Raw genomic sequence first — 13,334 nt, 5'->3', positions numbered from 1 at the left:
CAGTCCTGTAAGCCCCGCCCACTGAAGATCCCCGTTTCACACTGAGCGCCAGTCTGTTTGTTTGGTGCATTTCTAAGAGTTCAACCGAAATGTGCTGATTTACTATCAGTAAAACCCAGCAGGTCAGACCACAAGCTCAGCTCTCATGCATTCATTCAATGGCAAACAGTTTGTTTTGGGGAAAATATCACCATAAAGTAATCGAGACCGGGCTGGTTTAATCTCAAGTAGTCTGACTTTAGATGTAGTTTGCGTGACCGCACATCGTAAGACGTTTGAGCTCATTTAATAGACATGCCCGACCTCGACCGCCATTGAGGAGCACAAGAGCCGCATGTACGCGTACAAACAAGGGGGCGTTTTCCAAGAAGTCCATAAAAACAGCGCTTTACATCAATCATACAACATGCATGGGTGTTCTTTTCTTTTTCTCAACAGTGCTTCTCTTCTGGTCATAATAAATAACTTTTGCGACAAATGTCTTTTGATGAATCAGTGTAAAGCATGCTCAATCATTAGTATTAATAAGGACATTTATTTTATTTCATTAATGCTTTCCTATTATGATCTAACTTTGCATTGCATCAGTACAGTTTGTCTTTTGATCTGTTTCAAATAAAAGCATGAAACTTCATGCACAATAAATAATACTATATTAATAATGAATAGGAACATCTCAGTTTGTATGGTGTCATAAATGTAGACTCCTTTATTGACCTAAATAATGCAGAATCTTAAACATTTATTTTCAAATGCATTCACTTTAAAAATGTTATTTTACATTTACAATAATGTTGTTATTGTAGCCCAACCTTTGGATAAAATATGGACAAACACAACCGCTGGGTTAAAATAGGCTGTAAATGTAAAAATATAAAATGTAATTTAAACTTAATTTAAAAAAAATAAACGCATGGTTGGGTTTGTCCATATATTTGTCAAATACGGACAAAGTTAACATTTGGGTTACAATACAACCACTCAGCGTTTTTACAATGTGAAAACAAAGTTCTGTCATAGTGACTAATGTGTAAAATGTAAATTTAAAAATGTAGGATTTCTAGAAGAGGGCGTGGCACCAAACCCCACCCCTAAAGCCAATTATCATTGGGAGATGGGCAAATCGTACTAAATTGTATGAAACGAATTCATATCAATTAGCCAAACATAACGTGATTTTTTTTAATATGAACTGAAAAAAACAAAGTTTTATTTTACCCTAAAAATGCCCTTTTTACGTTGGGTCAAATATGGACTAACTGTTTTGTTCAAAAGTGTCATTTAAATTGAATTGAAAAAAAAAATGAAATAAATAAATTAACCAAACTTCGTTTGTTTATATTTGACCCAACATTGGATTGACAATTTATCACTTTTAGTTGTTTGCACGTGCATGTCTTCTGATCAACACTTTCTGATCAAAACGTCCCAACAATTATAATCGGCCATGTTGCAACCATAGACTGGTTGCAACATGCAAATGAAAGCATGCAGCTGCATTGCCAAACACAAGCACAAACTTTCTGTTTTCCACCAGCATTCTTCAGTGTCTTGTGAAACTCAAACAGGTTTTGTAAGTGATGGCAGAATTAATATTTTTGGGTGAATTATCCATTTAAAGGAAGACACTGGTGAACACTTTTCCATTAATTTTAAGATTTGATCTTTTTTCAGTCAAATGCATCCAAACTATGCTTTTAAGAAGACGTTTAACATACTATTTCAACATACTGTTTCTTTTAACATACTTTATAGTTTTATTTCTGTAGATTTCAACTATATTAGGCTGCATCATTTTTCAACAGTTTGTTTTCGTGATGCATCTGATAGTCTCTCCTCACCTTGTGTCTGCCTGTGATTTTGAACTTGTCCAGTCTGCCGTCCGCGCACGTGATCACTTTGTCCATGCGGGTCAGCAAATAGCCGATATTTTGGCAGCTGCTTTCGGTGCCATCGACCCACGCAATCTTGTCTCCGCGAATAGCTTTGCTTTTGTCCAGTTTTTGGCTCGCCAGCTGGCCGTCCTGCATGCCACCGCTCTGGTGAATGCGCCGGACCTCCTGCAAAACGCGCTCCCCGATCCGGTCCCCCAGAAACCGGTCGATTATACACAAGCCGTAGGAGTTCATGCACGGGACCACGTACTGCAGCACGAGTTTCTGCGCGTTTAAACGCTTGTGCTCTTTGGATTTAGCCCGGTTGCTGCGGGGGTTTCTCAGCTCTTTGGGCAGCTCTGCGGGACCTATGGGTTGCTCGCCCGCCGGCTGGTCGTTTCTGCCTGTATGGGGCCGGCTCGGGACCGGACAGGGATTTCCGCGCTGTTCTGCCATTGAGTTTGCAGAAGTGCGGCGCTCCTGTCAGAGATGAGAGGGAGAGTCAGAGTTACGTGAACATCATCACATGTGGCAGAGCTTAAATTAGAGCCACACACACACACACACACACGCACACGCACTAGAGATGCTCACTGAGGAGACATCAAAGATTATTGGTCCAGAGCAGAAAAACGTTAAATGATGTCAGTAAAAAGTCAGTATGTCATTAAGTGTCAGTAAGTGAGTATTTTAAAATGTTGTTATATATTCAATAATAAACATCTTAAATAATAAACAACAAACATGTTAAAGATGGTAACATCTGACCAATATTATTATTATTATTATTATTATTATTATGATTTTAAAGATTGCATTATTAACATTGTACCCTTTATTATTATTATTAATAATATTATCATCATCATTATTAATACTAATAAATAATAAAATTATTATTAAATTATTTACATTCATTCATTCATTTTCTTTTCAGCTTAGTCCCTTTATTAATCTGGGGTCGCCACAGCGGAATGAACCGCCAACTTATCCAGCATATGTTTTACGCAGCAGATACCCTTTCAGTTGCAACCCATCACTGGGAAACATCCATACACACTTATTCACACACACACTACGGATAATTTAGCTTACCCAATTCACCCATGTCTTTGGACTTGTGGGGGAAACCAGAACACCCGGAGGAAACCTACGCGAACACAGGGAGAACATGAAAACTCCACACAGACATGCCAACTGACTCAGCCGAGGCTTAATCCAGCGACCGTCTTGCTGTGAGGTGATTGTGCTACTTACTGCGCCACCGTGATGCCCTATTATAATTATTATTATTTTAAAGATTTTATTGTTAACATCTGACCATCTATAAATAATATTATTGTTTTAAAGATTGTATTATTAAAAATGGCCATCTATTGTTGTTTTTGTTGGTATTTATTAAATGTAAATGCATGTCGTAAGTCTGATCCATATAAAAATTAGTAAAAAAAAAAAAAACGTTTATTATTATGATTAAACCTTAAGTTATGTTCAGTGTGCACAATTAAATATTTCTTACATTTTTTATTGTATTTATTATTTATCTTGCAATATTATTATTATTATCAACAATGACAATAATGTAAATTAAACTAGCAAAGTACATTGTAAGTTTATTTATTTGCTATTAAGATCATCAGATTGTCTGCAGATTGTCAGATTTGTCTCAGAAATAAAGGTACACGAGCTGCCACTGGTGTGGTACCTTTTCAAAAGGTACAATGTTGTACCTAAAAGGCCCATATTAATACCTCAAGGGTACATGTTAGTACCTAAAAAGTACAAAAGTGTTCCTCTTTTTAGGTACTAATATGTACCTTTGAGGTACCAATATGGACCCTTCAGGTGCAAATGTGTACCATTTAAAACCACCCCAGTGACAGCTCGCGTACCTTTATTTCTGAGAGTGCCGGGACATACAGTATAGTTTTACTTTGACCTACAAATAGCAGTTCAGTTGTCCTTTTTAACCATAAATAGTTTTATTTCATGTTTAAAATGAAGATAATTCAGGTTTGTTCTTATCACAAAGAGAAATAAGTAAGTATTTGTATTTAGTTTGTATTTATTTAGCTTTACTAGTTTTGTTTTCCTAGTACTATATGAGGATATACATTTTTGATTATATTAATAATTTCTTGCAATGCTATCAGTGCAGATTTGACTTATATATTGCTTACGTGACCTCAGTCAATCACATTCAGTTAATCATCAAACAAAATCATTTATTTTCATTTATTTTTTGCTCATTTCTCACTGTGTTCACACAGATAAATCTGACGTGGCTCTGAAATGTCTGGAAACACCACTGAATGCACGTTGATCGGCTAAAAATAGTACGGAAATAATTAAAGGCATATCGCAGACGTGACGTTTGGACTGACCCAGATGACAGATCTGCTGGCTGGACTTCTGCACAGAGAAAGGTCAGAGTGAAATGACATTTGCACAATGGACTATGACACGATGCTGTGCTGTAAAAGAACATATCAGTTCAATTCAGATGGTAGAGTAAAAAAACTATTTTATATTTGTGTTAAACGTTTTCTACTCAAGTGGTTCTAAATGTTTATGGGTTTCTTTTTTTAGTTGAACACGAAGCAAGATATTCTGAAGAATGTTGCAAAATGCAGCAATTGACAGCCACAGTAGGAACAAAATAAACTATTGAAGTATTTTTTCTGCTTTCTTTGTGTTCAACAGAATAAAACTCAAACTTTCATTTTTGGGTGAACTATCCCTTTAAGTCTATACACCGCTGGTTTCATAAACCTGTCGATTTAGAAATTTCTGGGATTTTTGGCTTTTCATAAAGGTTTTTATTTATATATATATATTCATATTTATATATATATATATATATATATATATATATATATATATATATATATATATATATATATTCATATTTATTTATCTGCTTTCCCCCGATCATTGTTTAAAATATCTTCTTTTGTGTTGAACAGAAGAAAGAAACTTGGAGGTTTGGAGCAGGTTTAGGATGAGTAAATGATGACAGAATTCACAATTTTGGGTGAACTATCCCTTTAAGATACTCAATTTTAAAATGTATTTTTGGTGTTTTTGGCTATTCATAAGTTTTTTTTTCATTGCAGTGTAATGGAATACGTCCAAAATATACTATAAGCAATTCTTTTATCACACTTTATAGATCTGTGCCTGCAGATTTCAACAATATTATATCATTTAAAAGTACATTTCTTACAGTATGTTTGTTCTCCTGCCTTAAATGCCATAAATCTCCACTTCAGCAGCTTTTTAGTTTAATTATACATGTATATAAGGTTTTTGTAGATGTATAAACATAATTTCCCTGATGCAGTTGAAGTCAGGTTTATTAGCCCCCCTTTGAATTTTTTTTTCTTTTTTAAATGTTTCCCAAATGATGTTTAACACAGCAAGGAAATTTTCACAGTATGTCTGATAATATTTTTTCGTCTGGAGAAAGTCTGTTTTGTTTTATTTTGGCTAGAATGAAAGCAGCTTTTAATTTTTTAAAACCATTTTAAGGTCAACATTATTAGCCCCTTTAAGCTATTTTTTTTCAACTATCTACAGAACAAACCATCATTATACAATAACTTGCCTAATTACACTTACCTGCCTAGTTTGCCTAATTAACCTAGTTAAGCCTTTAAATGTCACTTTAAGCTGTATAGAAGTGTCTTGAAAAATATCTAGTCAAATATTATTTACTGTCATCATGACAAAGATAAAATAAATCAGTTATTAGAGATGAGTTATTAAAATTATTATGTTTACAAATGTGTTGAAAAAATCGTATCTCCGTTAAACAGAAATTAGGGCAAAAAATAAACAAGGGGGCTAATAATTCAGGGGGGCTAATCATTTTGACTTCAACTGTATACAGTCTTATGCATAATAATTTTCACAATTTCAAGCCTGCATAGCCTGCTGGCCCTTCAAATCAGCAAATTCATTTGGATATATTTTATACCCTTGGAAAAAACAGCATTTCAGTTCTGACACAACATTTATTTAATCACCAGATGCAATGCAATTTCTTAATGCAAAGTCTTAACAAAAACAGACCGGTGCAAAAATTTGGGCACCCCAACAAAATAATGACATCAAACTTTTGCAGAGCTACTTTTTGCTGAAATAACAGCCTGTAGACACATCTTATAGTCAAGGGTAAGTCCCTGAATTCTTGCTGGAGGCATTTTAAGCAGTGCTTCCTTGCACAATTTCTCCAGTTCAGTCAGGCTTGATGGGTGCTGAGCATGAACGGCCCTTTTCAAATCAACTCATAGATTTTCGCTGATGTTTAAGTCTGGGGACTGGGATGGCCATTCTAGAACATTGTATCATGTCTCAGCATGAATTCCTTGGTAGATCTGGAACTGTGCTTTGGGTTACACATCCACACAGGTGCCTGCCACACATCCACACAGCATGATGGACCCTCCACCATATTTTACAGTATAGGGAGCAGGTTCTTCTCCTAAAATGCTGTGTTCTTTTTCCGTCATGCAAAGCGCCTATGGTTGTGGCATCTGTCCACTGTATATTTTTCCAAAATGATTTGGGCTTGTCCAGATGAGCTTTTGCATACCTCACTCTTCTTGTTGGCAGAATGCAGAAAAGGCTTCTTCTGCATCACCTTCCATTGAGCTGTTCTTTGTGAAGTCTTTGCTGGATTGTGGAATGATGTACAATGACATTATCAGCAGCAAGATGTTCCTGGAGCTCTTTAGAGGTTGTAGGGATTATTTACAGTTTTAACCCAAAGAATGAGCAGTCTGTCAGATGAAGATGAGCCGGAATAATAAAATACATAAATAAAGTTGATAAAAAATGAATAAAACTGAAGATAGTTTGCAGTTTCATCAGCAGAAACCAGCTTAATCACTCGCAATGAGTTCCTAGGCCGCTCTGCTTACAATCACAAATCAACATCAATTACACTCTCACATAACGTCATTAACTGCGTCACACATATAGGTGTCCTGATTGGTTAATACACAGATAGACTAGGAAAATTTCCACGTGGGTGCGTGCGTACAATTCTGAACAATATCTTAAGCATATAAACGTCAGACATGCACTATACTGTTTAGAGCTGACTCCAGACCTGTGAAACGGATCCACAATCAAATAGAACACACACACACTTAAAGTACAATCTGTTTCTTATCCAAGGCTGAGTGTACTCTCAGTCGTCTTTATCAAAACATTGATTTATTACATTCAGGCAGTTATAATACTGTACTCTTCCTGTACTCTTTCAGAGTGAGTAAAAGGGCTCGCAAAATCACTCTGGACGCTACACACCCAGCACACTACCTGTTCGAACTGTTACCGTCTGGTCTGCGCTTCAGAGCACCAAGCACAAAAACAGCCAGACACAGGAAAAGTTTCTTTCCTCAGGCTGTCTACCTTATGAACAGTTAAATATTCCCCTACTGTGCAATAAATATGTGCAATACTTTCTCATACACACTTGTACACAGCACCTTATATCAATATACAATGCAATACTTTCTACATTCGCACTTGTACACAGCACCTTATAACCTGTATATTTATAACAATCAGTACACACAATTCAACATCCAGGTTTCTTCACTAACCGCATCTGTTTAATGTTTATCATTTTTATTCATTTATTTTTTTTCATATTTATTTTGTGTTGTCACTTGTCACTTTATGTACACTGGAAGCTTCTGTAGCCAAAACAAATTCCTTGTGTGTGAGAAACACACTTGGCAATAAAACTGATTCTGATTCTGATATCCTTACTACACAAAGTCTATCTTGAATAAAAAGTTAAATCACTTTAAAAGAATTAACTGTAAAATTGCAAAATCACTTTAGACATTTTAGATAGTGTTAACTCATAGAAATGGCAATAGAAACAGTTGTTTCCAGTCCTCAGCCCTTCAGTTCCACTCGAGGTCTTCGTTACCTATGACCTTGTTTGGTGGCTCCTGAAAATAGTAACAAAGAGACAGAGAACATTCTTATATTAAAAATGTGTTAACTTTATTCATTATTCAATAATCATCTTTAATAAAAATAATGAGAAACAGGATGATGAGAAAAGGATAAACGTTGATCCATGCTGAGACGGATTGGAAGGTAGAAATATTGAAAGGTAGAAATCCGAATCCTTCAATGTGGTCTGTGGTCTGTCTGTGACCATTCTTCGCCCTTGCCTTTTAAATATTGTTCTTGGTCTAGATCATGTTTCCTTCACCAGATCGGTTACTGTGTCTTTTCATTTTATTACTATATTGATGACTGTGAAGACAGGCTTTAAACCTTTGTGATAGCTTTTTGCTTTCTTCTCCTAATTCATGTTGATGAATTATCCTAATTTTTTTAGGTCATTAGGAAGTTTTTTTTTTTTTGAGGTTCCCATGTTGCTACTTTCAGTTTCACAATAAGAAGTACAACATAAGACTAAATTAGCCCAAATGTTTCCTGGTACTAGTTCTTTGTGCAATAGATGTCATTGTGCTAAAGGCACTTTATTTCACATGCTCTGGACTTGTCTTAACTTGGAGCATTTCTGGCCGTTAATATTTGATTCATTATCTGTGATTCTTCAGCACAAGCTAGAACCAGATCCACAGGTGGCACTGTTTGGGGTTACCTCAAAGGAAATACAGTTGCTTTCATCAAAGTGTAAAATCATTGCTTTTTCGACTTTATTGGCACGTAGAGCTATTTTGCTAATCATGCTCAGGGGATTAGAGAAACTATATCTTGTCTCTGTTTGGAAAAAATCAGGTTTTCATTAAGAGAGTCAGAAGAGAAATTCTTTATGGTGTGGCAACCTTTTATTGAATATGTGGAAAATCTCAAATAATTAGATTTTGCTGTACATATGTAATGTTATATGTTTGTATTTATTTTATTTTATTTTTTGTATTTGGACCTACATGTACAATTGTATATTTGTTAACCCTCTACTGCACATGTTTTAACGGTACATTCTTTTCGGATCATTTTATTGTTAAAAGTTGTTTTTGGTTTGACCCTCAAACTTAAAATATTTTTGGTGCTTTAAGGCAACTTTATGCAACAATGGTACAAAATCACAGAGAAAATCCTTCACATATCATATATCAAATATCATCAGTCGGTGATCAGAGAGCAATAATAATTTACAAATCTTATTCAAATTGTAACAGAATCATTAGGGAAATAGGGAAGAACACATGAAACAGGTACAGTGCTCACCATAACTGAGCACACCCCATTTTGAAAATGATCATTTTTATCTGTGATTATAGGACATATATTTTGGTGCATTTGAACAAAACAGATTTATTAAACTGATATATTTATTAAAATAATATTTTATTCACCGAACATCTTTAAAAATAGAAGATGATACATTTAAATTAATGCGAAATATTGTAATAAAATTGCAAACTACAAAATTTCAACTTAATTTTATTATTTTTTCTATTTTTTATTATTTTTTCTGTTGAATTTTGCTCATTTACATATGTTCACTATTTTTCTCTAACATATTAATTTAGGTGTACTAATTTTGGACGGTTATCATAAATTATTTTGTTAGATTAGCTGTAGATCTAATATGAATTTAAATGAGAGATGTGTGAGGGGTGTACTCATATATGCTGAGCACTGTATATAGTGGTTTGTTACTGGTCTATATATTTGACCCCTAATTTGTGTGCTGCCTGCTTTGCAAACTGATCACTTATAAATGATGGTCAGTGCTACACTAAATGAAAAATAATACAATATGTAATAATGATAATATGTGAAAATGCCCACATGTAATGTCAGTAAACACATCTTGAAAAGTACCACTTACCGCACAACTTTGCCCTGAGAAAACGAAAAGAAAAATTGAATTTCTGAACATGAAAAATAAAAAAAACGCCATAAAATCTGACAAAGGGCTTCTCTACAACTTCACAAATACACACGTTTTGTACAGTTTGTTACTTTAAATGAGGTTAATTAAGCAAATAATCTTCACTTCTTCTCATACCATGTGCTCCTGTCACCATGAGTCAGAAAATGAAGTTCCACCTTCAAACGGTGCTAGATAGTGACTCCCACACCTGATTGGACGTTTTATTGATACTTTTTAATTGGTTGCAATCATTTTTAAAAATCTGTGCTGTAGAGGGTTAATTTTCGGCTAATGTAAGCGCTATCCCGCTGTTGGATTGGTATGGGTCAGGGGTTTGTATTGTTGTTTTTCTGGTTTGAAAAACTGAAAATCAATAAAAATATCTAAACCAGAAGCACAACTAGCCATCAGCCATCTTAAATATCCTTTTTCATGATTGGATGCATCGGTGTTGAGATTGTTACGGTTCACTGAGTCACTCAAATCTATTTTGTGTTGTATTCAGTCAGCATTAAGTGACTACAGGTTTTGAAATCCACACAAAGGAGAGGGTGCCCAAACTTTTGCATAGCCTATTTTTCAGTTTCAATTTACTTTCACACATCTCACTACTGCAACACTATGTATTTCTGTCTGAATAACATGACATTATCTAGCTTTCTCTAGAAACCGAATGGCATTTCACTGTGATCTCTTATAAAGAAAGAGCACATTATTATGCACCCACAACAGGGTGCCCGAATTTGTGCATAAGATGGATACAAAGAAATGTAGTTGTTGTTTTTTTCAGACAGTTTACTTTTTTATTATGGAGTAATTTAGTAAATGTTATCATTATAAAAACTGATGTGCCAAAAATGTTGAGTAATCATTAATTAAAAAATTGTAAAATAATTAACAAACATAAAAATTTCCTCATTATTTATTCACATTCAAGAGCGTCAAAAGGGTCAAAAAGTGTTTAAAGCATATCATTTCTAGCATAAAAACCTTTTTTTTTTTTTTGACACATCGGAGTCAAAGTTTTAGAATAATAACAATCACTCCATAATTGAACAGCTATTGTACATTTGGTATATATTCAGGGAGCTTTTTTACACATGGGATTTTGGGAAGATCCTTTTTAATCATGGCATATTTCAAAAAAATATTATGGAAGTAAATGCCTGTTTTTTTCCCCCAAACATTCTTCAGAATATCTTCTTTTGTGCACATCAGAGGCAGAGTTGTATAATAATAACAATCTCTTTTTATAACTTCAGAATTGGAAAAAATATATTACGAAAAGTCAGGAAAAAAGGCTATTTACACAATGTTTGTAGAATTAGTTGCAATCAGAATTATTAAACTCCCTGAATGATTAGCCCCTGTTTATTTTCTTCCCCAATTTGTTTAACGAAGTTATGTTTTTTTCCAACACATTTCTACACATATTAGTTTTAATAACTCATTTCTAATAACTGATTTCTTTGCCATGATGACAGTAAATAATATTTGACTAGATGTTTTTCAAGACACTAGTATACAGCTTAAAGTGACAGTAAAAAGCTTAACTAGGCATGTTAGAGTAATTAGGCAAGTTATAACGATGGTTTGTTCTGTAGACAGTCGAAAAAAAAAATTAGCTTAAAGAGGCTAATAATTTTGACCTGAGTTTTTAAAAACTTAGGCTTTTATTCTAGCCGAAATAAAACAAACAAGACTTTCTCCAGAAGAAAAAATACTATAAGACATACTGTGAAATTTACTCTGTTAAACATCATTTGGGAAAGTTTTTTTTTTTTAAGTAAAAAGCGGTTTAACTGTAGGTAGATATTCATTTATTTTTTATAAACTTTATTTATTGAACACAAGTGGATAGCATTTGTTGTATACAAATGTCCAATTTCTGCTTTTTTTCTTTTTGAACACTTTTGTAAACATTTAACCCCGACACCCCCCACCCATCCCACCCACCCATACATACACATAGCCACTTTTCTTGTAAAACGTATAACAGAAGACGGAGTAATAGAAAATATATATATATATATATTAACAATAAAACAAAAATAATGATAATAGTACAATTTGAGATAAATATATAAATAATTTCAAATAGATAAATAAAATAAATGCATTAGATAGTTACATCAATAATAATGTGCTACCTACTTCTTAGTTATGGTATATATTAATTTTTACACAGGGGGTTTTGGAAATCTCCTTTTCTATCACTCCAATACTATAGAAGTAAATATCCATTTTTTTAAAAAATCAGTTTTTTACAACTTTTAAATATTCAAAATAATATTTAATATTTGTAAAAATATTTATTAATTTGCATATAATGTCTAACACAAATCTTAATAGTAGTGTTTTAAGTTAATTTTTTTTACACGTTTTATAATAACAATTTGTTTTTATCACTCCATAATTAAATTTTTTTTTACTTTGAACAGTCATGAACGTAAAGCTATTTTCACAATGTTTATAAATTAATTCGGTATATATTCATTTTCACACAGGGCATTTTGGGAATCTCCTTTATTTTATCACTCCATACACTGTTAACGATGTTTGTAAATTAATTAGGTATATATTCATTTTTACACGGGGCATTTTGGGAATCTCCTTTATTTTATCAACGATGTTTGTAAATTACACAATATTTAACTGTAAAATAAACTGTATTTTACTGTATGACAGTTATGCGGTATCTTACTGTATTTTAAGGTTGCATTGAAAATGACTGTATATTTTACAGTAAAGATACTCAATGCAGTAAATGTATCCTTTATTTTATCAATGATGTTTGTAAATTACACAGTATTTAACTGTAAAATAAACAGTATTTTACTGTATGACAGTTATGCGGTATCTTACTGTATTTTAAGGTTGCATTGAAAATGACTGTATATTTTACAGTAAAGATACTCAATGCAGTAAATGCATCCTTTATTTTATCAATGATGTTTGTAAATTACACAGTATTTAACTGTAAAATAAACTGTATTTTACTGTATGACAGTTATGCGGTATCTTACTGTATTTTAAGGTTGCATTGAAAATGACTGTATATTTTACAGTAAAGATACTCAATGCAGTAAATGCATCCTTTATTTTATCAATGATGTTTGTAAATTACACAGTATTTAACTGTAAAATAAACTGTATTTTACTGTATGACAGTTATGCGGTATCTTACTGTATTTTAAGGTTGCATTGAAAATGACTGTATATTTTACAGTAAAGATACTCAATGCAGTAAATGCATCCTTTATTTTATTAACGATGTTTGTAATTACACAGTATTTAACTGTAAAATAAACTGTATTTTACTGTATGACAGTTATGCAGTATCTTACTGTATTTTAAGGTTGCATTGAAAATGACTGTATATGTTACAGTAAAGATACACAATGCAGTAAATACATATACAGGTGCTGTAGATGTAAATACAATATTTTTAATGTAGTTAATTTACATGCGTTACTGGCTCACTGCTGCCACTGTAGATTCTACATTAAATTCTTAACAGTGTGTGCTTTTAAAAAGAAATACTATGGAAGTAAATGCCTGTTTCGTTCTGAAAGAAA

At 33.2% G+C, this 13,334-nt stretch overlaps 1 protein-coding gene and 1 long non-coding RNA gene across 2 annotated transcripts in view; one reads left to right on the top strand and one right to left on the bottom strand.

The window, feature by feature from the left end:
* The window catches only part of egln3 (egl-9 family hypoxia-inducible factor 3), a 17,663-nt gene extending 15,277 nt beyond the window's left edge, over positions 1–2,386 (bottom strand). The window contains exon 1 of the mRNA XM_056477725.1: positions 1,842–2,386. Coding sequence (XP_056333700.1) covers positions 1,842–2,330 — 489 coding nt within the window. The 5' untranslated portion in view covers positions 2,331–2,386. The remainder of the gene's footprint in view (positions 1–1,841) is intronic.
* Positions 1,554–13,334, top strand: part of LOC130245080 (uncharacterized) — a 17,762-nt gene continuing 5,981 nt past the window's right edge. Inside the window, exons 1-2 of the long non-coding RNA XR_008839287.1 lie at positions 1,554–1,631; positions 4,145–4,300. This is a non-coding gene — a long non-coding RNA (uncharacterized LOC130245080). The remainder of the gene's footprint in view (positions 1,632–4,144; positions 4,301–13,334) is intronic.

This window comes from Danio aesculapii, chromosome 17, assembly GCF_903798145.1.
Source record: "Danio aesculapii chromosome 17, fDanAes4.1, whole genome shotgun sequence".
NCBI classification, from domain to species: domain Eukaryota; kingdom Metazoa; phylum Chordata; class Actinopteri; order Cypriniformes; family Danionidae; genus Danio; species Danio aesculapii.
The sequence above is the reverse complement of the archived record's forward strand: the minus strand, read 5'-3'. Positions and strand labels throughout refer to the sequence as shown.